Here is a 26,982-nt window from a genome sequence, read left to right on the forward strand (position 1 = left end):
TGAAATAACTAAGAAAATAGATTGGAAATTTGTGACATAATAAATGATATGCAGAAGGTGAATAATGACTGTTCATTTGTTCACCCTTAAAGTAATAGTAATTACGATGCTCAGTGAAACTAAATATGAAGTACAAGAAGGGAAGCACTAATTTATATAGCACATCATGGGAGGGCTACTTTAGATAGCATGTCATGGGGTTCGTTGGCTGGCATAGGACTGGTGTGGAGGCCTTGAAGGGACAGGGCAGGTCAGTGAATGCTGCTACTCTACTCTGAGAAATCTATGATTTCTGGAAGCCCTGGGGGCTAATCAGGGGAAAGATTTATTTTATTTACATGTAGCTTAAGTCTTTGGTAAGACAGAGATTAATGAGTAAAATGGACTTTTGGACTAAGTATGCCATTGCCTCTATCCTCTTAGGCTACTGAGTTTGTTTGCCAGGTGTGGGAAGTGGTCAGTCCTTTGGCCCCTTGTTTACTTCAGCATTCCTGATGGGCTACCAGACGTCAGGCTAACTGTGGCTCAGGACCTGTCAGGAGTGTTCAGCTATCACTGCCAGCCCTGCAAAACCTTGCACTGATAGTGATTTGCAGCACTTCAGTCTGTAACACTGACGGTGATGGTGTTGTATGTCAGTGTGGGCAGCCTTAAAAGTCTGCTCATGCTCCTTGACTGTTCTGTCTGCTTATAGACCTATTTACACAATTGCAGAGCTCTAATTATCCTATCTTATGTCAAGGTCTTTTGGATGACAAACTGATTGACCTCTTTATCATACACCTTCAATAGCTGCTTTTCAAATTTCTCCTAGGTAGCTGTTTTTTGTAAGGTTTCCTCTAGCACTGCTGGATGAAATATGAAGAGTCTGCTAGGAAACTGAAATACAAATACATCATTAAGGGCAAAAAAATTACCATTCTAGACCTGGCTGTTTTCAGCAGGCCTGTATTTTCTTGCCTATTCTCTCTTGGCATTCTTCTCTCTGCTCATTATTTTACTATTTTTGCATAATTCTTACTTTACATGTTTCCTGAAACCACAGAAAGGTTCAGTCCACCCACTTTGCCCTTTTCCTAAAAATGCAGTGTGATCCAATTTGCATTAACACTTAGTAACTTGTCATGGTTGTGCAATCCCATCTCCAATGTACATGCAGAAAAACTTGGGAGGCAGAACGATGAGTCATTTCACCACTAAGCAGGTGTTCAAACAGTAGCCAGTGGCAGTTTTAAAGCCTGTGCAGCTCTTCATCTAGTTCTGCCTGAAAGAAACGTGTTTTCTGAGGGACTCCATCATGCCTGCCTTTGCATTAGGTGCCTTTGGGACTACTACTAGAGTTGGCTGCCTTCAGATCATGTCAAAAAATGTTTGGCTTCGTCAAGGAGAAATGAGAGAGGATAAGGAAACTGGAGAGAGAGTATATTGTGGTGTGCTTTGCCAGGCTTCTCACCCACTTTACTCTAAGCCGTTCATGTAGAGCACCACTTGTGACCTCAGCTTCACTACATGTACAGTATGTGAGCTTAGCAGTACCTGTCAGATTTAATGGGTTCATTGCAATTTTTTATTCTGAAAGTCTGAATTTTTTCATTTATTATTTTAATTGCACAATTAAAAACATAGGCTAGTTAAGACTTTGTACTATTCAAAGTGATGTGATGTGGTTTTGGATTCCCTAAGCCTGTCTAGTAGTTAGGCTCAGTGTAAGGATGATGTACAGAACCCCTTGTTGTTGGGATAGGGAAAAAAAAGGGAGGAGAGGGTAGAAGAAAAAAGTATCCAAACACAAAGTGTAAGATTTTGTTTTCAGAAGACAAGTAAGTTCACAGACTATGACCGCTTCTTTTAGCCTGTGGCTAAACAGGCTCTACAACATATATTCTTGCACATAGAGGTGAAAGAAAAGCAAGTACCCAATTGTTCAACTTATTTAGGATTTATTAACATTTATTGACAAAAGGAGAACTGAATTATGTTTAGTTTGAGCTCAGCTTGTCTTTCAAACTTTTTCCCTTTTTCTTGTGTGTACAGTTTGACATTTTCAACTTAATGTGTGCCTGTTTAGTTCACTCTTCTATACTGCACCATGCATGTGTTCAGAACCCTATTAAACAGACTCACAGTCCTGTCAGCCAAGAACTAGAGCATATTATATGTCTCCTTTGAACACAGAATTTCAGGTTATAACTTTTCACTGGGTAGTATTTTTTTATCTCCAAACTTTATAGTCAGTGCAGTTAGGAGGACCTGGAAAATACAGTGGATGTCACAGGGGGAGAGAGAGAGATGTCCTACCTTCCAGGGAGGAAACTGTAGGGGAGAAAGTCGTCTGTATTGCTATTTTGTGGTCTTCTTTTGCCACAGTGGCATAGTGGTTGCTGTCATGGTCAGTTCTCATTTGCCATCCCAGCTGTCAGTCACCATTTCCAAAGACAAAGCTTTGGAACAAAAAGTGTTTAGGTAATACCAAACATTATAAGCTCTTCAGAGAAACTGGTTTCATTGCATATTGTTATTTCTCCCATCTACACCCAGACTTGAAATTTTTCACATTCAACAGGTGCAAAATCTCTCTACATCTCTCAGAGCTACTTTATTTCTACACCTCCAAGGTCATGCTGATGCCTGTTTGGTTAGTGTGAAATAGATGCTTTTAACTGTTTCCTCCCTTGTGTACTGTTTCAGACATAAGTAAGAGTTCAAGAAATATCGGAAAACTTGTCTAGTTTTTCCAGCTAGACCAAATAATTTACTAGAAGATGAAGTCTAGCTATAAACCTTTCTTGTCTTTCTCCAGTGATAGTTGCAAACAGCTTAGGTAGTTTGCCTGCATGGGTGTGATAAGTTATTCTAGTTACTCTGGAGTAACTGAAGTGGCATCTCCTATTAGCACAAAGTAGTGTGAATAGTATTAATTGGGGGAGCTGCTTCAGGCAGGATTGTGCCATATTGGCAGTTGTATGTGGATAATGGATAAGAAAAGATCCAGTATTTGTCACTGGTTTTGTCTGTCATATTGTCGTTGTGTTTCTGATAATTTAATACTGTGCCCTTCTAATGCTGTCATTACTTATTTTTCCATCCTTCACCATGGGCTGCTTTGACTTTAATCACAGTAAGGTGATATAACTCTGGTGAAAATACAGACAGTCAGAAAAAGGCAGCAAGAATGCTAATTTACAAAGTTTCACTGTGGGTCTCCAGTCTTGGAGATGAAATATCTGAAATGATTGAGTGATGCTCTGTCCTAAAATGTTAGTGAAAAGCCAGCATCATCCTGATCTTTCTCTTCCTATTTCTGTCCTTTATGCCATCTGTACTCTCCACATGTACTTCAGTTGTGTGTTTTTAGTCCCTACATGCTTTCTGCTTCTGTGGCGTTGTTATCTGCTGTATCCCTAACCAATCTGCTTCTCATAACTGCATCCCTGGCAGGTGGGGAGTGGAGTTTGCCAGCAGTAACACCTGGATGTGTGTTCAGGGCTCTTGAGAGTCTCTTCTGACTGAAGGAGATGGTCCTGGCTGTGTAGCCTCTGGGAGACACTGCAGCAGCACCACAGCATTAATGTTGCTGTGGACATGGGCCAGCAGAAGGCTCAGGTGTAGCATGATTCTGGGCCCCTCCTTGTTTCTTGTGTACATTACAGTGGGGCAGGCGAGTCCTTGCCCTTCTTTTTACTATCTGCCTCTTGCTCTCTGGAAATAGCAAAGGTTGCAGCAAAGCCTGAATACAAGTCAGAAGCCCTGCACTGCCATTCCCTGTCCTTTCCCTCCTGATCTTCCAGAGCTGCCAGCTTGGACTGCAGGAGTGGTCTTCCCAGGAGGACAGCATCTCTGGACTCTTGGTTCTGCCTGCAGGTTTTGCTAGGCCCAGCCTTGCCTTGTCTTCTCACTTCTCCCCATCTCATCTGAGCTGCAGGACCTGCTGGAGGCAGCAGATCTTTCTAAGGGACTGGGGGCTATCAGGTTGGGCAAGCAGGGCAGCCATGAATTGCCTCACCGCACCCTATCCCCACTCCTGGAGCTGGGGCTGGATGCTGCCCTTGCCTCCCCCAGGTATGTGGGGCTGAGTCTGGCTGTGGAAAGGGAGCTCTGGGGACTGGGGCTGGCTGGGCAGCTGACATCCTCCCTGGTCCTTGGCTTTGCTCACCCACTGCTGTAGTAAGAAATGGAAATCTCTACCTTGCTTGTACTTCTGAGAGCTTGTGAGTGCCTTTTGGGTCCTGCAAGGGTTTCTGCAAGTGCAATGAGTTTCGTGTACTGCAACTGATAGGAAACATCTTCGGCACGAGCTTTATGCTTTCTTAGGCTTGACTGTATACATGCATGCTTTGCAGGACTCTTGACATACTTCTACCTTCAGAGTTTAAAATAGTATTTAAATATAATGTACTCGTGGTGAAGTGGTGATTAACCAGTATTTGTTGTTAGTGGTACCAAGGCAGTAGCAGTGCATACATTCATCTGCTGATTTGTGTAAGGAATCACGGAGAAAAACAGTAGCAGTTCTGTATTGATTGGTGTCATGTATCTATTACTGTCGCAGAGTTCTTGAGTGGTTACTAAACCTTCTGTACTTGATGAAGTTTTGTTTGCCTTAAAATGCAGTTTTAAGGCCGAATAGGTATTTTTAATGTGTCCTCTTGTTCCTGTTCACAGCTGCTATTTGCACATCCTGTATATCTCTTTCAAAACATGCTGAAAAGGCAAACATCTTGAAAGTCAATTACTTGAACATTTTTTTTTTGCTCTTTAGATGATAATCAAAACAAAACCAATGAAAAGAAAGAGAAGAAAATGGTTTCTCAGAAACCCCATGGCACCATAGAATATATTGTAAGTATATCTTGTACTGTGTGTGGTGTGTTCATGTCTGCTTTTTGAAAGTGGAATCGTTCAGGTTGAGAGGGAGGCAGTGACACGAAACTGAAAGAACTTAGTGAATAATTTTGCAGTTCACGCCTGTCTTAATAGGGGTTACTCCAAATACCGTCCTATGGGGAGAGCTAGGCTGATGTACTGAACCTCTCTTCTGAACTATGGCTCTCTAGTAGAGCAATTGTTTTGTTGTTCTGAAAAATACTTACATTCCACAGTGTTGCTGAGGGCATCAAGTGGTTGGCCTGTACTTGGTCTTAAGATGATGAAACCTCTTTGGCTAAGGTGGATCAGGGCAGCAATATGCTGCTGTGGCAGCTCAAAGGACTGACTGCCCAGAAAGTCTGTTTGAGCTGTCAGGTCCCTAAAGGGGCTGCACTCACTCTGTCAGGAAGGCAGATGAGATGATGTCCCAGCTGAGAACAGCACAAATGTTTGTATGCTGTGGCTGCCAGAGGCGTGGTGAACTTTGCAGTGTTTGACCTTCCCCACCTTGCCAGACCAGTTCTAAATAAAGTGGTGCTGCTCTGAAGTTGTAAGAGAAAAGTCGAGGGACATCTGTAACACCTCTGCATTTTATCTACTGTATGATATGAGAAAATAGTTCTTTTTTTTTCTACGCTGGTTTATCACTTAAGCTATTAAATAGAGGGTGTGTTGAGGTCATGAAGTACATGTATTCCCTGCAAACAGTGTGTTAGGTGGGTTTAGTTCAGCTGGTGTTCTGAATGTTTTCACTATGGTATCTTAAGCTTCAACTCTTTTTTCAGGCTGGAAATCAGGACACCATAAACAGCATAGCATTAAAGTTTAACGTCACTCCAAATAAGCTTGTGGAGCTCAATAAGCTTTTCACACAGACAATTGTGCCAGGCCAGGTAAATCTTTTATTTATTTGCGGGTGGGTTTTTTTAATACCTGAAACATGACTATTTGCTGTATATTTAAAAGCTTTTTACTACTGATACGTATCTTGTAGGTATTTGGATGCAAGGATAATGGACAGTAATTTAAAGCCCTCCCTCAAAGTGAAACTCAGTAGATCATTACTTAAAAGGGGGTGGGAGGGGGGAGCTTTGTAGTTGCCATATCTGAGTTGCTATTTATATACTGTCACTAAAGCTTAAAGGTGACTCTCAATCTCAAGAGTTGCAAGGGAGTTGAATTCTTGGCAAGTCTAAATAAATACAATACATAATACATTCAAAAATTAAAGAGTTAGATACAATAATTGAAATGGCTTTTTGCCGTTATGTTGGGAATGAGTCAGTCTTCAGTTAAGATGAGAAACAAGGAATGTTTTTAGGAGAGTCAGCTAAACTATGAATATTTTTTTTTTTTTAGAAATATCTTTCTTTGCTGTAATGTTTGGAACAAATGACTCTGTTTTTATTTGGGGTGGAGGTCCAATGATGTGCTGCAACTCTAGTACTGTTGTATTACAAATTTACAATGTTCGCTGTGAGGGAACATGCAAATTCAAACAAAGCATTGCATTTTTATATACACTTGCATTAGTATTGTACATTTAGTGTTTTTTCTTAAAAATGTAGTACATGACAAAATACTGCTTCATATAAAGAATATTTTCTTAGATTTGGAGGTGCAAGTATGTTTTTGCAAACTGACAACCTGCAGTGAAGTGCCATAAACTTCTAGTACTAAAAATCTGGTGGGAAAATTGGAGGTTCTCAGTCTGTGGAAAGTGTTTTATTTTCTTGCCTGTGCTGCAAAACAAAATGTAGAGATAGATCCTGTATTTAGATCTGCATGTGCTCTGTTATCACCACCTATGAAGGACTCCAGAATAATTAGTTGTTAAGGAGTGCATTGATGTCATGAGTGATCAATATTGTGTTGTCTTTCTAGTAGAATGTAGTATTTATTTTGAACAACCTTTTAAAGCTTGTGCCTTACTGTTTTAAAATATGTTTTTATCTAGATTCTCTTTGTGCCAGAAACAAGTGCTGCAAGGCTGTCATCTAGTCCTGGTGCTACTGTTTCTCCTTCATCATCAGATGCTGAATATGATAAACTCTCTGTAAGTCAAACATGGGTTCACGGTCGTAAACTCTCAAAAAATTTTCTGATTTGGAAGCTGAGATTTGAGGCTGTGTAAATAGCAGTTTTTAAAGATTTTGTGCTGCTCTGCAGTCCAGAGCCTTGAATCCTACATTGGGATCCTTGAACAGGGAGACTGTTAGTTCAGTGTGAGCAGTCAGTTTCTTTCAAGTTAAACATTTGTGGTGGTACCATAATATGTTTCGTAAACGGCCTTGTCATAGCTGATACTTCATTTTCTTTAGAAGGGTGATTGGCCATAGTGACTTTTAGATTGTAGTTTTAGGCAGTTTGGCTGCCTTTAACATCTTTAAAAATGGCTGATGTAAAAGTAATTACTCATTTCAAACCCTTAACTAATGAAAGGGAAAGTAGAGAGAAGCTTGGAGTGAATAATTGTGTTTAAATTTAGCCTTATGCCTCTGTGCCACCTGCTTGGGGAATCACACCAGTGCTCTGTGAGCAGAGGTCTTCAGTCTAGATGATGTGGCAGGGCAGACCCTCTCTCAATGAGAGTGCATAATGGAATTTTGGTGAGCTGATTTGCTTGGTACTTTTTAATTTCTTACCTGTTACTTGTATGGAGGGTTTTTTGTAATGTTTCAGGGCTTTTTTCCATACTGGATACTGTGGAAAGTGAAAATATGTACATACATACATGAACACCACTTTTCTTCCTTAAGAAAAAGGAAAATAGTTGTTTGAACCTGGTTTTTTAGTTTTCCAAAATCAACAAGTGTATGATTCTGGTCCTGTTGCTCTGAACTGAACTTTTTCTTTTCCAAGGATGCTGATTTGGCAAGAAAGGCTTTCAAACCAGTTGAGAGAGTCCTGTCCTCTACTTCAGAAGAGGATGAGCCTGTGGTTGTCAAATTTTTAAAAATGAATTGTCGTTACTTCACGGATGGTAAGGTAGGTGGAACTGTTTGAGATTCTTTGAAAACAAAATCCATTTGGAACAGTGGGGGAGTCAAATGGGCTCCATGATTTTAAAGAATGTAAATGTTATGTTAGCTTTACCTTACTGCTGTGTTTATTGGTACTGTGATAATGTGCAGTATGATTTTGTTCTTTCAGTTGTTTAATTTGTTATGATAATTGCTTTATGAAACAATAGTTCTTCTACCCATCATTATTCCCTTGCCGTGTTTTATCAGAATTATCTGTGTAAGAGTGCATTGCTGGATACAGAGAGGAAACTGCACTTTAGAGTTATGACATGTCAGGATTAGTTGTCCAGTTCCATCGAATTGTGCAACAGCTTTATAAAATGAGTACATGCCAATCTATTTCATTTATGACTTGAAGATAAATTTTAACTATTTCCAGAGCAGTGTTTCCAAATATGTCCATGTTGCTGCTGCACTTGCTGATGAATATCTTGCAAATCCTAATAAAAAGATAAATATTACATTATACAACCTTTTCTTTCTGGTTTTTGTAAGCAGTCTAGTAATATACATGTACTAACCAGAACTGCAACCCTAAATTACAGCAGCTGTTTTAGAAGTGAAGGCACAAAGCTTGGGTAGTATTTTAACCCTCTTTTCTTCTCAAGGTTGCAAGATACTATCTTCTTGAACTGTCTGCTTTGATATATCTACTGTTCTTTGACTCTGGTTTCAGTTAGATGTCTACGTGTTTGGGTTTTCAAGTTCTCTGGAATTTATGACACTGGAGATACTAATCATTGTCATTTCAACCTATTTTTTCCCTTAGTCCTGAATAAGATGGATGTGTTTACACCTACAGTTTCTGGCTTCTTTTTACATTGAGTGGATGTAGACACTATTTAACCACTGCAATCTTGCAGTCAGCTGTTTTTTATAAAGTAATAGAGACCTACTTGATGTCTCACATGTAAATTAGGGCAATAGTGTTGCTTTGTATGTGATGCTTGTTGAGAGCAGAGGTTACAGATGGCCAGTTTTACGGCTGCTGGACTGAAAAAGTGATTTGCAGTGAGAACAATCAAAACCGGAGTGGCCTCTTTGCCCAGCGTCACTAAAGTCCTTTCTGCCTTGCTTCCTGCAGTGGCTGGGTGGGAACTATGACCTACTGTGTATTGTTCTTCTGGCTAACCAGAGTTGCATGCCTGTGGGAGAAGCCTTTGCACTTGGCTTCGATGCTTTGATCCAAATACAAACCAGGCTTGTGAACTGAGTCATACAGAAGCAGCAAATGGAAAATTGTTACCAACTTTGCTTCACAAAAGAGCAGGCATTCATGAACTCACTTGCCAGTGCCAAGCCACCAGCTTGTCAACTTACTGATTTAAAACAAAAAAACCAAACAAACCAAGCTTGTCGTCTTTTCACTGCCTATTTGTGAGCCTTCCTTGGCTTGTCTTGCAGATGATCTTGGGTAATTAATAGTATCTGCAATGTAGGTCATTCCATTTGATCCATGGCTCCTGTTTGTCAGATGCCATGATTTACACCCAGCTTCTAAGTTGTTCTGGTGGATTTTGTACCTCATGTGGAGAAGCAGGTGCAGGAGAGAGACATTGGAAATCTCCTTTGTAAGTCTTGAAAGTGGTCGATTGCCATGAGCTGATGCTGAGTAATTGCTGATGCGGCCTCTTATCAAATCCATGGCTAGAACACGTTTTGAAGAAGTAAATGTGTCCTCTCCAGCTGTGCAAAATATGCTTGGATTAGTGGTAGAAGCTGCTTCTAGTCTGGGGAGAAGCTCTGTCATATCAGATCCCTGTATAGAGAAGCTTTTTGTATGTACATCTGGGAGGGTAGATCAAGGGGACCTATAATGTAGCTTAGCATAATAACCTGGACATTTCCATGAGTAAGACTGTGTTCAGGTGTGCTGGTTGCATGTAAAGTCATGTATCAAATGCAGGTGGCTGCATTTAGAATAAAAGGCTATGTCTAAAAAAAATCCACTAATTTATTTTGTCTGAGATTGATTAACAATGACATTTTCAGTTGTAGTAGTCAGCACTGAAAGGTGAATAATTCAGATATTCTTTCTTATCAGCCAAGAACTTGAGTGTTACTATGAAATTTTTTCCTTTGCTCTCCTTATAACGTCTGACTTGATGTAATTGGAAACCAAAATGTTTTGTTATCAAACGTTGCTAACACAGTATAAAAATGTAGGAAAGAGGTTTTGCTTTTTAGGGTAGTAGCCTAAAATTCAATACCAAAGGATAAGTGCATTATATGTGATGTGCTAACTCTTTCTTTTCCTATTTTAGGGCGTAGTTGGAGGAGTCATGATAGTAACTCCAAACAATATAATGTTTGACCCACATAAGTCCGATCCTTTGGTAATTGAGAATGGCTGTGAAGAATACGGGCTCATCTGCCCCATGGAGGAGGTTGTCTCAATAGCTCTCTACAATGACATCTCTCACATGAAGATTAAAGATGCATTGCCATCGTAAGGAGTGTTCTTCCCTGAACTTTCATTCGTAGATTTTCAATAAGGGTCATGGAAGAGGAGTGGGGGAGAGGGGAACGGAAGGGAAAAGTTTTAATGCAGTAGAGTGGAAAATAGGGGAGGAAAGTGCCAGCAAAGGAATGATTCACTTATGTTGTTCTTCCACTTTCTTTTTAGAATACTAAAGTGTTATTAAAGACAAATGGGTCACAAATATGAGAACTAAAGTGCAAAGGAGACCAGTACAACCCAGTAATCATTAAAAGCATTGGTGGCATGCAGTGGCTGGGCCCTTCCACTGACCTGTCTCTAGAGCTATTTCAGTGGAAGTGGAGAGGGTTAGATTTGGAACATCGTTGTGTTACCAGGACAGTTCTGAGAGGGGCATTTAAAACTTTTGAAGATAATAGCACCTTAACTGCCTTCTTCAGGACTTGCAGAAATATCAGCCTGTGGAATACATCTATTTCAGAACCAGAAATGCATTGATAGTTAGAAGCAGTAATGAAGAGCTCAAGTTTTCTGATGACAATTTTTTTCAAATTTTCCATTTTAAAATGTCTCATGATTGTCCTGCTTTAGAAAGAAATGTTTGAGGAAGCCTGCATTCAAACAGTATGTTGGAGTAATGGAGACAGATAAAAGGAAAAAAACACCAACTCCATTGCCTGTTACTGTTTTGCAGTAAACATGTTCAAACAGGATATGGCTTATCTCTGATTCACTTTTTCTCAAAAATATGTTTGTGCTGACTAGGGAAGCATGGATGGTGGTAGAGGTTGATTCATTGTCAGATGTGGGAAATTATGATATTAATACAATCTGAATGACATTCCAGCAGATAAATATGTGTCCTGTGGCTTTCTGTTACTGAACTTCTGATGTTTTGCACATTGTTATTACATGTGTACCATTTCTTCACCCATGTGGCATGTTCTGCCAAATTATTTATTCATTTTATTTTGGCATTATCCTTTCAACATTTTTCTCCATTTTCTTTAATGTCAATTATTTCCAATATTATATGTTTATTTTGGAGAAAATAATTTTTCATTGACTTTCACAGTTCAAGTTAAGTTGGTCTATTATTTAGTTTTTCTTTTCAGTTATTTTTATTCTGTTTCCATTTTACTTTTAACATCGTATGTACATCCATCATTTCCCCTGACAGTGACATACCAAAGGATCTTTGTCCTCTGTACAGGCCAGGAGAATGGGAAGACCTATCCTCTGAGAAAGATATCAATCCTTTCAGCAAATTCAAATCCCTTAGCAAGGAAAAGCGGCAACAGAATGGGGATCCATCCACTGCTCTGGACTCCAAACAGATAAAACCGTCAGATAAGGAAAAGTCTGCTGATTTTGAAGTTCTTCAGTCCTCTGAGAGTACAGGCTCAATCAAATCAAAGTCTGTGGAGTTTCCAAACAACATCACTGCCACTGAACATTTGGAGAAGTTTGCTGCGGATCCATGTGCCAAGGACCCTTCTGGGGAAAAAAATGCTTCAGATATTAAAGCCAAAGAAAAATTGCTTTTAGGGGAAGGAGAGGATGACTTCATTGCGCTGGAAAAGACATCGTCTCGTATGGACACAGGGTTGGACAGGAAAATCCCAGTAACGGAAGGCTTGTTGGCAGACCCCAGCGACTTGGGGAGAACTAAGCAGCAGGTAACCAAACCTACTACAGAAGTCCAGGAGGACTTGACTGTTGATTCCTTGGAAAAAAAGGACAGTGTTGAACCTAAAGCTGACTTAGACTTAGAGCTGTGTGAAAAGCAAGATGTTATTCCAGAAGTAAACAAATGTGTCAGTTCCCCGACAGGTAAGGTGGAGACTGCATTGGACACTGAGAAAGAGCTAGAGAAAGATAAACTTATTGAATTTTACCTCAATAAAGATGGGAATGGGTCTCAGTCATCTGAAGACTTACACAAGGCTGAAATCCAGAAAGGTGAAAACAATAAAGCAATTGGCATAGACCTTACACTTAGCTGTTCAAAGTCCCAAGCTAATGAAATCCATACAGTTAAAAGTATGGAGCTTGATTCCTGCTGTGTTGAAAGGAAAGCACCTTCATTAGAAATCAACTCAGCAGCAGCAGAGGAAAAGAATCAGAAAGAGTCCGTGGACTCTTCCTTAGTACCAGCTATAGACAAGACCTGTCAAGAAACACAGTTAGACAATCAATCAGAAATCAGACTGTGGCTGCTGCAGAAAATCCAAGTGCCAATTGAAGGTAGGTCTCTGGTTATCCTGTTTCCTTTGAGACTTGGACAGCATTATAATGGTAACCTTTGAATTGATTGCATTCTGCTATAAATTTCCTCTTTGTATAATACCTGGTCTCTTTTTTACTCTTGTATATTTCATTTTTATATTATCTGCTATCTTCAAATTCTCTAAGCTTCTAGTTTGATAAGTAGCTTGTGTGCTCTTTCCATATTCAGTGGTCACTGTTTATATAATCTTTACCTCTACTGGCTTTAAGGACAGTGAAATGTCATCTGGTTTCAGTATCAACAGGGACACTTCATAGTGTATAAATTGTCACTCAATATTGGTAACCTCTGTTGCCTCATTGAAGCCTGTCAGTGTATTTCTTACAGTATCCAAAGTAGTAGCACATTGCTGTAAGGTGGGTACCGAAGTATTCTTGACACTATTTGTCTTGTGTCTTTCATGCTGTGGAAACCCTTAAAGAAGTGATTGGTAGGTATATGTGTAGAATCCTACTCACTGATCTGTTTTCCTGATTGGTCATTGCATAATTACTAATAAAATTCAGGCTGTTACTGGAAAGCATATAACAAAATGAAATCTCGGTTCACACAGCGTGCACACATATTACCATTTCTACTGCAGCCCAGTGCCTCTAAGCACTAGTCTGTCCTTGGAGCATTGATGCTCCTCTTGGTATTTTAATGAACTAGTGGACATACCCTTGATCCATATCAAGTGGAGGGGGGCAGTGATTAGAGTGGAAGTCTTTATTTTAAAAACAGTTGTTCTTTAAATATTTTTTCCTTTCTTTTGGAAGGGTTCATATCTTGCTAGTTAGATTTGGCTGTATGTGTATTCCAGAAATGAAGAAGGCAACTTCAGTGTGATTGAGGCTAGAGCTTAATGAGCAACTTTTTTTGTCACGCTAGCAATTTAAGGAGCCTAAACTGCTCTTAGGCTTGGTCCTGTCTTGTGCAGAAAAAAGGTGCTTGTATGGCTGTCTGACCATCAGAGTTGAGGAACTGATTGGGCTTTGTGTGTGTGCGTGTGTGCGTGTGTGTGTGTGTGTAAAGGATTACCTCTCAGTTGGATGGGTTTCCTGGAACCAGTCAAACACTGTCCACTTTACTCATGTGCTTCATGCTGCAGACAGCACCCAACCCGATCACCTCACCTATTTGATTTTAGAGGGCTAATCTGTACATAGCTTTACAGCTGAGGGGAATACAGGCTGTGACAGAAGGGAAATAAATGGTCACACTTTAAGATGAATGTGAATTATTAAACCAGTTGTGCTGTTGAAGTCAGGTGTAATTCTGTGGATGGTGGCCCTGAATATTCCTTTGCACAAGATTATTAATCTTCGTCATATTGTTTTATGAGCCACAGTATTTGTACTTTCCTGTAAGCAGCCTGTTTCTTTTGTGTCTCATTCAGATATGCTTCCTTCAAAGGAGGAAAAGAGCAAGACTCCTCCAATGTTTCTGTGCATTAAAGTAGGCAAGCCCATGAGAAAGTCCTTTGTGTCTCAGAACACCACCATGTCTCAGCAGTACAGTAAAAAGATAAAGCAACCAGAGTATTGGTTTGCTGTTCCTCGGGAGAGGTAAGGTTGCAGTACTTTTAGCACTAAAATGTGCTTGTCTGTCACTTCTAAAATATGTAGTGCTTTCTAGAGTTGAATCTGACATTACCTACATGGTCCAAGGTATGAAATGCAGCAGGGATGCTGAGAGAGGAGAGGCTGCCCTCATTTCATTGTATGCCAGACACAAAGCACTGTTTGTTGCTGGTCTGATACAGCTCCCAGTGGGGAGGAAAGGGTTCAGGTGCCACGTGAAGATGTAAAGAGGAATATACATGCAGCTAATGTGATAAAAGAACTGAGGGATGATCTGGGTTTCAGCTGTAGTTTAGGAAGTGAGGGAAAGAGGTAAAGGGGAGCAGTGGCTGGATAGGCAAGACACCCACTTAGGTGTCAGTGTTAAAAAAGGTTACGAATTTCACATGAGCAAAGGGTATCATGTGGAAAAAGGGAGAGACTCCTAACTGAACAGGTGTGGCTATTTCTGCCTTCAGGGCCATAAAAGTAGTTCATCATAAAATGGAGGAACATAAATGTTTTCTGTTTCCATAGGTGTGTATTTATGCATAAATAGCACTATAGCAAAAAGCAAAACCACAAACAAGAAAAAGCAGGGTCTGTGATTTTCCACATAAATCAGCCAAGAATTTTCACTGTCTGTGAGGAGCCAAATTCCTGATCCTTCTCTTGCTGGAAGGCAGCTAGAGAGATTCTCTGATCTGTTGATGAACCAAAGTGAATGATTTTGGTGAATTCAATACCAGGAAGGAAGAAGCTGAACTTGTGATCCATCTCAGAGGTGTTTCTTTAAGATACCATCAATATTTTTTAATTATTTTTATTTAATAATTTTAATTTCAAATGTGTAGCATGTGTGTTGATTTAAGTGTTTATTTTTTGTGGTTTAGAAATGAGTGTTTCGATTGTCTGTAGGAAAGTTACTGAACCTGGAACTCACCCTGGAACAGAGGGAGAGGTTTAATCCAGCTGGAATGTGGTCATTGGGAAGGTAGTTAGATAGCTTTTGGTTTGCTTGCTATCTGCTGATCCCAGTCCTTGGCTCCTCAGGGATTGCAAAAGGGTGGGTCCAGAAAATTCGTGGTTGAACTGTGAGTAAATACTTCAAGGCGTTTGTGTGATGGTGTAATATAACACAAGGTAAGTTATTGCTTTGGGGATGATGGTATGTAATACTGAATAAAGCTGCTGAGCTGAACTGAGGTTGTCTCTAATCATTACTCTGTGCAACAGGCAAATCTATCAAGCTTCTTACCACATACTTGAAAAACAGCTTTTCTACTTTTTATGAGCATGAACTTTCTGAATAGTGAACAGACCTAATCCATGTATAAACTCACGTGTGTTGACAACTGGCTTGTACTTCAGTTTTTATAATGAGAAAAAAGTAATTTCTGCAGTGAGCTGCTGCAGCAGCACTTAGCCATGCTGGCTCATAGACCAGATCTTTGATGTCAGGGCTGCTGCTCACATCTTGATGCAAATTAGAGGTGAATGGTTATAAGATTGGGTCATTCAGGTGCTATTTGTGAATTCCTGTTTTAACACCACACAATTGCATGAAGGATCATGTAGAACTTGGAGAAGAAATTAAATGTGAGACCCGCTACTTTGTATTAATGCAAGACATGTCTTTGCCTCTTGAACAAGACAGTTTTCTTTCAGTTCTTGGATGCCTTCCCAAAGCAAAACAGCTTCCTTCCTACCTGCTGGGCATATTCTCGCATCAGTATTGTGTAGTGTATAATTACAAGGGGTGCATTTTGACGGTGCCATGGATAGTAGGTCAAGTGGGATAGTTTTGCAATGTATTTTAGATATATTGAGATAGTATGAGATATGAGATAGTTTAAAACTATTTGGAATGCAATTTATATTCATGTATGAAAATATCAAAAATATCACACTCATCTTGTTGGCCACAAAACAGCATAAATAAAAACCACTTTGTACAGTGCAGTTACTGTACCTTGTGCAGCATCTGAATGCTTTGTAGTAATAGAAAAACCCCAAACAAACAAAACCCAACCAAACAAAAACCCACCAAAACCAAACAAACAGTCCAAACCTGCAGAGAGATTTTGAGGAAATTGGTTTGCATGTCTATAATCACAGCATAAGTTAAACCTTCCACTGATTTGCTTTTAATTACATTTCTCCATGGTCTCTTAGCATTTGCTGTTTAAACATCTTCTGTCATCAGTTGTGAAAAAGGCTCCATTTTCAGCCTGGACCCTATAGCCCACTGTTCCCAGCAGAGCTGCTCTTCCATATGCAGGCTCGTTTGCTGGCCTTAAAGGCTGTGGGGAAAATGTAGTTACCAGTTAATTTACCTTTTTTTTTTAATGGAAGCCTCTGGCAACATTATTAATACAGAGAGAAGACTTCTAGGCTGGTATTCTTTATAAAGGCTGTCACTAAGGCTTAAGTCTCACTCATCTTTTGTGACTCTTTTAGATGTTCTGTCTTCCTACATGGCCTCCTGGGTGCCAAGTGTGTTCTGGCACGCATTCCCTGAGACCTGCACAGTGTGGCTGAGTTAATCAGTGACTACAGCACTGCTTTGTGCTGCCTGCTTGATCACAGTTGTGCTCGCCTTGGCTCATAAAGGGGGGGCTGGAAGGGGGGCTGAGCATCTTGAGTTGCCTTATATACAGGTTACTCAGACTAGGACAGCTGCTTGAGGTTCAGCTGAGCAGAGAGACACCCATGCTTCTGGACACAAATACAGAGATTGATTCTTTTGCTGGGAAGTCTTGCAATGGGTATAGCTTACAGTATTAGAGGGTAAGTCCATATGTACATGGATATATATTTAAATGGTAGGTAGATTTTCTACCCTAGTGGATTTTGAATAGTAGTAGCTCAGTAATTAGGTCACTGATTTCTTGAAGGTCTTGCAGAGGAAAATGCCTTTCACTGGGACAGAGATAGTAATGCAGAATTTATTTGTTTGTAAATAACAGCATTAACTAGTTCCTCAGTAATAATAAGTAAATCTCTTCAATTTTCCATAGTATAAATTTGGCAGACAGGTTTGGTTTATGAATGTATAATTTGTACTGAAGCTGATATAAAGGACTGCATTGAGATCATGCTGCTGAGAGGATATGTGATTCTTTGTAAATTTCTTTCTTGGAAGCAGGCCAATTCTCAAGGAGAAAAAATAAGAGGAATTGGGCCTTGCTTCTCTTTTTCAGCCTTAGCATTCTGCCTATTGATTGGTTTGGTTTGTTTGGGCAGCCAGGTGAGTTTTGGTTTGCTTTATCTTACCGTTTCTGTGGGGTTTCATTTTGCAGAGTAAGATACAGCTTGGTTGTCACTCTTGTTAGTTTGTAACACCCTATAGTTAACACAGTTGAAGCCGAGACCTGGGAGAACTTGCAGCACAACTGGCTGGAGCCAATACCTACATGATGCTTCCATGCACTTACACAGGACTTTGCATAAAAGGACAATGATTAGGATGGTCCCGATGCTGAAGGATTGTTCTTCCATGCCCTAGTTAATGGAATAGATAGCATAAAACTTAGATTTAGAATCCTTTTGAATTAGCTTTCTACGAGGAGAGTACTCCTAGGCTCCTCATAATAAGATATCAAACTATACAGTGAAACCTATGAAAAACTGTTTGTCCCTGTAGCTTAATGTCTAATAACAAGGACTCCTAGAAGTCTATATAAGTTGATAAAAGCATATGAAGGCTTACGATACCTTAGCCTTCCTAAGATTTGTGAAGGATCATCATCTAGTCAGGCATATTTATAACAAAGTCACAGGACTCCTCTGAATTCCTTTTCCTAGGCCAGGAGCTGTGGTTGAACTGAGAGCCTTTTGAATATTTTCTTTCTGGAGTGATTAATTTCAGGTTTTTAAAATTGTTTCTTTCCAAGTACTTAATGTTTTATTGATGTGTCTCTGTTAGTGCATGACACACTCATAAGCATGTGATCATCAAAATAGCTATTGAGTTCTAGGATAAATTTCCTCACAGCTGTCATATTGGCTGTGAATGAGTTCCTCAAGCAGTGATTTTTCAATTTAAAAATTGGCTTCAATTTAGTAGCTTGAAAATACCAGCATAGCATAATGTTAAAATTTTATTAGCAGAGCATCCCTTTTAAGAATGACATCACTTCTACAGTCACATATTTCTGTTATATACGGCTGCTTCTTAAATCTGGAGTATCTGAATTTATTTATCAACTCTCCATTGTAGAGGAAAACGTAGTTATGTACTGCTTAAATAAACTGAACATACACAGGTCCGTGGGGCCTGACAGGAATTGTTCTGAGTATACAGAGGAAGTTGGGTGATGTTACTGCTTTCTATCATCTTTTGAAAGGTCATGATCACTTGGAGCAGTCCTTAATAATTGGCTACAAAGATGCTGTAACCATTGTCAGAAAAATCAAGGAGGATCTGTGAGAGCACAGGGCAGTCAGGATCACGCTGGTCCTGGGAAGCAAGTCCTTATATACACTTTTTCTGAGCACACAGAGGGCAAGAAGTGATCCAGATCAGCTGTCATAGATTCACCAAGGGCAAATTGTTTTTCTTCTGCCCAGATAACTTTTCTGTTTGAGATGACTAGTTCTCTGAGCAAAGGGAGAGCAAGGGATTGTTGCTTTGCTGTGGCATTATAAAGGTTTTCAACAGTCTCTCATAGTATCCTTATAGCCAGATTGGCAAGCTGTGACCTGTACAGGTAGACTACCAGGTGATTGAAAAACTGACTGGACCATTGGGCTCAAATGATTGATAGCTAGTCTCAGTGGCAGCCAGGTGCAACTAGTGTTCCTTGCGGTCTGAAACTGTTTAATGCCTTGACATGGATGTTAGAACAGAACACACCTTTTGGGGAATGATGCTACAGTGGGGAGTGTTCACACATTGGAGGGCAGGGCTACTGTTTGGAGGGACCTCAACACAGAGGAATGGGCTGACAAACATCAGGAAGTTCGGAAAAGGCAAATGCAAAGTGTGCACCTCGAGTGGAGCAGTCCCTACAGCAGTATGGTCTGGGGACAGGTGGCCTGGGGAGCAGCAGAAAAGGAGTCGGGGAAGTTGACAACAAACTCAATATGTCAGCAGTGTGTCTTTGCAGTGACAAAGGTTTTGCTTCTTGCAGGTTCGCAGAAGGAAGAACAGCCAAACAACTTGTGGTGGTTATTGCCCTCTTCCTTTTACATTCATGATTTAAAAACGAAGAGGAGGGGACAAGAAAGGGCACCAGACCCTTCTCAAATCACATGCTGCATGCTTCAGATAAAACAATGAGATAGAAGAGGCAAAAATACATGAAACTAGCTATGCATGGCACTGGTTGCATGGAGAGGTTGTAGAATCACTGTTGGAGGTTTTCACAACTGCAAATGGGCAAGAATGTGCAACCTACTCTGACTTGGAAGTTAGCTCTGCTATAAACAACCTAAATATGTTCTGTGATTCTGAGATCAGAGTATGCTGCTCGTCTCCACCCAGCTGCATGAAAGTGCTTTAAAACTGATCTTAGCCATACAGCAGCAACCTCTAGTTTTATTGTTCTTTCTTAGACATTTGTAGGAATTAAGTAGTTAGCTTTCCAGAGTAAGACTGCTGCACATAAAATACACAGTGCTCAAGTTAAATGTCTCTTTCAGTTAAAACTCACATTAGTTAGCAAAGAAATGATCCTACTGGTGTTTCTGAAGCCTCTGTCAGCAAGTGAAGGGAACAGGGCATGCTGAGTGACACCTACTGATGTGGGAAACCTGTGCAGTTAGAAGCAAAAAAGGTCTTTACTGAAATGAGATGATAAGGGCTTTTAGAAGTACCTTCCATAGTACACTGTTTTTAGATTGGTGCAAACTTGTAAGCAATCACAAAGCTTCTCACAAAGGAAGGGGGAACCCTTCATGGTGGCTGTGTGACCCTCTTTTACCTTTTCCCAGGCAATTACTGGTAAGAACTATCCCAAAGACTGTTTGCACAGTACTACCTTGGTCTCTTTTGTGTCTGTGTTTCCATGGAGGAATGAGCAGCAGCTAACATTTTTCACTTCAATGTCAGCATTATCTACCTTATTTGTTCTTGATGAAGGGAAGTGGCTGCTGACTCAGGAGGCAGTGTTGGGTGTTCACAAATTTAGGATAATTGTACTAAAACTGTATTTGGTTATATGTATTAAAAATATTTCACAGATACAGTTCTTATTTGATAACAAAATTTAAATTCTGCTAGAACATCTAGCAATGCACCACAAAAGCATTTGTAAATGTGGAAAGGAGAGGAAAAAATATGGCAATGCTGATTTGTTTCTCTTTCCTTATTAAGAGGGCGTTTCCATGATGAAGCAAAGCAAATCTTTTATTCTTTTTGAGGGGAGTGGGAATTGGATATAAGTATCTTGATGCAAAAGTGAATCAAGCCCCTCCAGATCTACAACTCGGATGGCTGGAGCACCTCTCCTATGAAGATGGGCTGAAAGAGTTGGGGTTGTTCAGACTGGAGAAAAGAAGGCTCCAAGGAGACCTTTCAGCAGCCTCCCAGTACATGAAGGGGGCCTAAAAGAGAACTGGAGAGGGACTTTTAATGAGGATTTGGAGTGATAGAAAGGGTGAATGCCTTTGAACTGAAAGAGGGTAAGTTTAGATCAGATATTACGAAGAAATTCTTTACTGTGAGGGTGGTGAGCCGGGAACAGGTTTCCTAGAGAGGGTGTGGATGCCCTATCCCTCGTAGTGCTCAAGGCAAGGTTGGATGAGGCTTGGAGCAGCTTGGTCAAGTGGAAGGTGTCTCTGCCCATGATGGGGGATTGCAAGTGGATGATCTTTAGAGGTCTCTTCCATTCCATTTCAACCCAAACCATTCTATGAAGTATCTCACTTTGACTCTGAATTAGTGCAGCTGTCGTTAGTGGGCAACAATTTCAGAGCTGTCAGTTTATCCAGTTAGAATTAACATTAGATTTTATCCTTCTTTGGAAGGAGTGTAGAAGAAAAAATGTAGACTCAATGGGAAAAATCTCTGGAATTCTATTAATGACCCTGAACAGACTGTAAGAGTGCTGAATTGGTATTTTAAGATTATTTATGCGTATATATAAATCTAGGTAACTTGAAATACAGGGGCAAAATGCCTAAATTTCTCTAATGACTTTTCATGTTTTGTATTGATCAAAGAATTTCTGGCCAAAACTTTAAGATGAAAAACTGAAGAAGGATCCCGTGTCATAAGCACTTACTATCTTTCTATCTGCCCTCTTTACTGTGTGTTTGATTTTATTCTTGCTGGCAATTCACCTTCTTGTATAGCGGATCCATTATCATATTCCCAGTTTGAAATTGCATGTGTTTACATAAATTCCTATTCAGAAACTGTTTCATGTTATGTTATGGATGTTGTCAAGGAACATCTCTTTAAAGACAGTGATGAGAGCTGACTTAAATTTATGGAAGAGTGTGCACTGCTGGTACAATGCCATTAGCAAAGCTGTTCGTAACAGCTTGTTTTCATTATGCTAACAGAATGAAGATTGTTTTGTTATTAGCCTCTAGGACTTTTAAAGGGCAACTAGAAATGTGGTGATCTTACAGCTTTTTTATCCTGGAGGTCAAACTAAATAAGTAAAGTGAGTTTTTTATGAAGTTAGCTTTTGTGAGTATGACCTAATACCAATCAGTTTGACTTCTTAATTTGAATTGTGTGGGACTGGACAAGCCACAGTTCTTTACCATGATGCTTTGCCTGTGCCTATAGCAAAGGGAGGAGAAAAATATATTGTTGGGAGTGAAAGCAGAGAAACCTTCAAGTGCTTCAGTCTGCCAGGTGGGGGCAACTGTTGCCTTGCATGATATGTGAGGGTGGAGGTACGTGGGTATCCTCTTTGTGTGGTTGTCCCTGCTTTGTCATTGAGCACAACTTCTGTACTATATGACAGTGTTGTGTTCATGGACCACTAAACAATGGTTGTCTCCTCCTCTTCTCTTCACAGAGTGGATCATTTGTACACATTTTTTGTTCAGTGGTCACCAGAAGTATACGGGAAAGATGCCAAAGAGCAGGGTTTTGTTGTGGTAGAAAAAGAGGAGCTTGACATGATAGACAACTTCTTCAGTGAGCCCACTACTAAAAGCTGGGAGGTGAGTGATTTCTGCCTTTACAAGAAGGATGTGCATTTCAAGTGTGCATCCTCTATTAGGAATCTTAGCAGTTGTTCTTTGCAGGATTTTTATGATGTTTCTTTATAAAAGTTCACATAGAGGTTTCCTCAGGGTTTTTATCTGTCTCACAAATGTGCTCATATTCCTTCAGGTCTCCTTTCTTTTCTCCCTAGAAAGAGCAGGTAAACAACTCGGAGCTGTCTGGTGTGCAGACAGAAAGTGTGTAAATATTTTGATCATGTGATGCTAGACTTTTGCAAAGCTGTACAGATGTGTGTTGTTAGCATTGCTAAATTTCTTACTGCATTTACACGCTACAAATAAAACCTTCAAAATGTGTATATGCATGTAAAGACCAGCACAGACTCTTGTGTGTTGGATGAAATGGATTGATATGTGGTGATGTGCCAGGCCCTGCCTTCTTGGGTGCACGCAGAAATACTGTTTGAATGTTGGTTCTAAGATGGGTAAGTTTTATCCTTGGACTTTGTCTTTTTCTTGTGGGGTCTGTGGCAATCTGTTTTAACCATTTGGCATGCATGCGCTTGTTATCTGTGTGTTTATTCTGCATAAAAAGTCTAGTTTCTAAGGGAAATAAGCTTGCACACATATTTTAAACGATATTTCTGAATGGTCAAACACTTGCTGTGCTAAGAATATGGGATAAATTAAAAAGACAGATAAATCCCTAAGTGGGAAATACCTTGATGGTGTAATTAAAAAGGTGATCTGCTTATTTGTCTTATACTTATTTTCTTTAAATTCTATTGCCTTTTTTTTAAGCATTTTTATCTTCAGAGAATGTTGTTTTGTTCAAAAAATTGAGCTTGGGAGTGGGACTTTTCCTTTGCAATTTAGCAACCTCTAATCCCAAGTAGCTTATATTTTTACAGTTTTGTAGTTTCTTAATGCTGGTGCAATGTGAACTACAAGATGGAAAAAAATAGCCTTTCTTGTTTTCTCAGAGCTGAGTGCTGTCATAATTTCACTAGATTTCACTGTTCAGTTATTTATTTGCATGCTGTTTTCATAAAACTGGAATGAAGGAGGAGAGCTAGTGATCCAGTGATCCAAAGGACAGAGGTGGGAGAGATCTGGCTACACCAGGAGCTTGTCTCTCATTGTTTTATTTAAATATGCATTGAGAGGAAAAATTGGCTGGAAACTGCTTCCAAAGGTGTGTCTGTTTCATTTGTAATATATTCAGGTTTCACCAATCTGAAGTAGGTCTGGCAGGAAATCTCTATTGCATAAAGTCCAAATTTGGGCATGATGACTGTGGAAGTTTCACTCTCCCTTGCAGGGAAATAGAAAGTGTAATTGTAGAGAAGCATATAAGCAATTTTATCACAGCATGCCAAGGCCAGTAGCTGTCTGTCACGCTTGTGGGTGAGAACTCTTGCTACTAGAGCAGGGATAGAGTAGAGGATACTGCAAAGTAAACTGCTAGATAATGAAACAGAGACAAATGCCTTTGAATATTCAAATTCTTTACTATGCCAGACCTGACCAGGAGGAACCTTTTGTGGAGGTATGTTGAACTGTATCCCTGTTCAAACAGTGTGGATCTGATGGCAGCACTTCTCTCCTAGTAATAAATGTGTTCTGTACTCACATGGTGGGACATTTCCACCTCATGTAGCTTTCTCAGTCCTATAAAATCTTTGAAAGATTTTGTAGGTCCAGTTTCTGAAGATTTTGTAGATCCAGTTTCTTTAGTGGTTGATTCTTTTCATCTTCTTCTGCTTTTGTGTGGTCTTAAATATCTGATCTTGCAGATCCCTCTTTTTGCAGCTGTTGACTGAACTTCATTCAAATGTGAAGTTCAGTTAGAGACTGAGTAGCTGCCTATGCAGAGAAGAAGAGGGGCTTGTCAGTCCCTGGGGTCAATTTGCAATTCGTGTTAGTGGGTTTTCTATGCTTGCTTGTGTCTTTGAGTTTAGTCACATTTTGCTACAGATAGTTGATTTACTATGATACTTTTCCCCCACTCCTGGTGGGAGACTATTCCTAAAAGAGTCTCTAGAAGGGGAGTTGTGTACTATTAGATTTAAGATGAAAATTTTAAAAATTGTATTAATTAAAAAAATATATATATATAAAATAATGGTCTGGGAGATAAGGAGGGAAGACAAACCACTCAGAAGGTGAAAAAAGAATGAGAATAAAAACCATCTGTTTGTTGTGGTGGTTTGAGGTGTTTTGGGGTTTTTTTAATTATCTAACTTTGCTGTGCAAACTTTCCCTGAAATTGACCTTACGAAAAATTTTCCAGCACAGGATTCTCTGCTGTTTCAGAAGACCCAGGACTGGGCTGGAGGGGCAGAATGAAGTTATACAGCTCTTGCAGTATCACAGGCAGGAATACATGTAACCTTTCAGGTGTGCAAGGGTACATAACAGCATAAGTTTTGCAGACTGGGTTTTGCCCTGTGATCCTTCCCTTTCTCTTCTCCTAACCCTGCTGTGTGCATTGGAATGACAGTGCCTGGGTGCCCTGCTCAGCTCCAGGCACCTCCAGGTGAATGTGGGCTGGATGAGCAGTGGATGCGTTGCTTACACCCCACTGGGGATGCTAGATGTGACTGATAGTATTAGGACTTTGTGAACTCCTCACCAGTCCTGGTGGTCATGAAAAACTCTTTCTGTGCTTTGTGGTGTGGTTAAATTCACACCTGGAGTCAGTCCAGTGCATTTGCTTTCTCACCTGGGGGGCAGGTGGGTGTAGGACCTCCAGTCACCTCTTGGCATTTGTCTTGACTGCTGACAGCTTCTGCAAGTTCAAGCAGTGATCCTGAAGGTGCGGAGTAGTTACGCAAAACTTGATCCATGTGTAACATGGAAGCTGCTTGGAAGCTGTATTAGCAGGGAGTAGCATAGCAATGTACTCTGCAGCCACATCTTGAGATTCCTGCTCCAAGATAAGACCTCGGTGGTCATAGGCTCAGGGAAGTAAAAGACAGTTGAAGATTTCCTGTTTGTTTTGTAGCTAGGTCTCCTTGCTTCCCTTTTCTTTCTTATCATCTCCATCTCTGAGCTCTTGCTGTTGCTTTCTCTGTGCCGTGGTGGCAGCAGGCACCAGCTGAAGCCCCGCTGCCAGGCACAGCAGGCCTCATCTCACCCCCTACTGCTGTGTGGAGCTGAGGCTCCTGCCACTTGCTAAGCACCACAAGCTGCACTGAAGGCCTGGCAGCTTTCCAGCTGTGCCAAGTGATGTCCTCTGCTAGATGGGAGGCTGGGCACCCCAGAAGCAGCTTGTCAGGAGCCAGGACACCTGGACTGCTGCCACCAGGGGGTGAAGTGGCATCCTCTCTGCAGTGAGCTCTGGGCATCGTGGGTGCTTCCAGCCTTAGATCTCCTGCCTCGTGCTGCGTTTGGGATGCTGTTTGCTCCTCATGCTGTGTGCAGTTCAGAGTTTGTCCCCTGCCTTTCTCAGCACCGTGTAGGCTGCTGAGGCCTTTTATAGACAAACATTAGGTGTATGGAATCGCATTCTCATTTTGTTGCCAGTTTTATGAGAAAAGTTAGTGTGGCTTACCTGTAGTTGCTGGAAAGAAGTCTGTGCTTTGTAAGTATGTCAATTTAAAACTGATATTAGAAATATTTATATGGACTCACCTTTTAAAATATTACAGTATTATAAAGTAATTTTCAAAGAGCTGTTCATTTCCAACTAAGAGTGTATTTTATAGACCTTGACTGTCATGCTGTCATGTCACCCATTTGGTTCAGGCTGCCTGTGCCTGATATAACCATCCCATATGGTGGTTTTGCTCCACAGTGTGACAGCTGAGGTGTAAGTTTTAAATTACCTGGTTTCAACAGAGGATTGATGATGTAAGAGCTATGCTTTAGGCTGGACACTTGTTCTCTTTCCTCAGATCATTACTGTAGAAGAAGCCAAACGACGAAAGAGCGTTTGTAGTTACTACGAAGAAGAAGATGATGATACTTTGCCTATCTTAAAGCATCACAGTGCTGTCCTGGAGAACATGCACATAGAGCAGGTATGGCTAGAAAAACCTTAAGTTTCCTTGTTAGATGTGATGCTGTCTCTGTTGAATGTGGGACATTCTACCTTTTGGAGGCAATGCCAATGTTTTGTTTGGGTTTTTTTTTTTCTGGAAAGTACTTAGTATGTTGGAGTGACCTTGTGCAAGGTCTGGTTTGCTGCTGCACTGGATCACCCGGAGAGCTTATTTTTGAGTTGTGATATCGAGAGGACTGGCAGTACTTTCAGTGCTTTCAGTAGATGATGTGAATGCAGGCAGTTGGGCTCAGAGTACAAGGCCCACATGCACGTGGCAGAGATGTTAAGCTGCTGCTCCCTTGACAGCCATGTTTTGACTCAGAAGCCTCTGCAGGAAGGGAATAGTCTGGTGCACCGCCTTTGACCCAACCTGTTAATTGTGTAACCATTTCCTTCTGTTCATTTGCCCAGCTTGCCCGGCGCTTGCCCGCACGAGTGCAGGGATATCCGTGGCGCCTCGCATACAGTACGCTGGAGCATGGGACTAGCTTGAAGACTCTGTACCGTAAATCGGCATCTCTCGACAGTCCAGTTCTCCTTGTCATCAAGGATATGGACAACCAGGTAAGCAGTGCTTGTTTTGTGGGGGTTAGACTGAAAAGGCAACATTATAAAAAGCAACTGTTATGAAATAAATGCTA

General features: G+C 40.5%; 1 protein-coding gene across 11 annotated transcripts in view; it reads left to right on the forward strand.

Annotated features, from left to right (window-relative positions):
• NCOA7 (nuclear receptor coactivator 7) overlaps positions 1 to 26,982 on the forward strand; it is a 94,201-nt gene that overhangs the window by 62,861 nt on the left and 4,358 nt on the right. For 9 of the 11 annotated variants that reach the window (XM_071549004.1, XM_071549006.1, XM_071549005.1 and 6 more), the window contains 10 exons: positions 4,760 to 4,839; positions 5,652 to 5,759; positions 6,824 to 6,922; positions 7,729 to 7,854; positions 10,157 to 10,341; positions 11,513 to 12,579; positions 14,001 to 14,169; positions 22,143 to 22,290; positions 26,193 to 26,318; positions 26,753 to 26,905. In XM_071549004.1, the coding sequence (XP_071405105.1) occupies positions 4,760 to 4,839; positions 5,652 to 5,759; positions 6,824 to 6,922; positions 7,729 to 7,854; positions 10,157 to 10,341; positions 11,513 to 12,579; positions 14,001 to 14,169; positions 22,143 to 22,290; positions 26,193 to 26,318; positions 26,753 to 26,905 (2,261 nt within the window). Of the gene's footprint in view, positions 1 to 4,759; positions 4,840 to 5,651; positions 5,760 to 6,823; positions 6,923 to 7,728; positions 7,855 to 10,156; positions 10,342 to 11,512; positions 12,580 to 14,000; positions 14,170 to 22,142; positions 22,291 to 22,566; positions 23,843 to 26,192; positions 26,319 to 26,752; positions 26,906 to 26,982 lie in introns of those variants that run through there. The other 2 variants (XM_071549009.1, XM_071549012.1) reach the window with 2 other exon arrangements.

This window comes from Pithys albifrons, chromosome 2 (assembly GCF_047495875.1).
Source record: "Pithys albifrons albifrons isolate INPA30051 chromosome 2, PitAlb_v1, whole genome shotgun sequence".
Classification (NCBI taxonomy): Eukaryota; Metazoa; Chordata; class Aves; order Passeriformes; family Thamnophilidae; genus Pithys; species Pithys albifrons.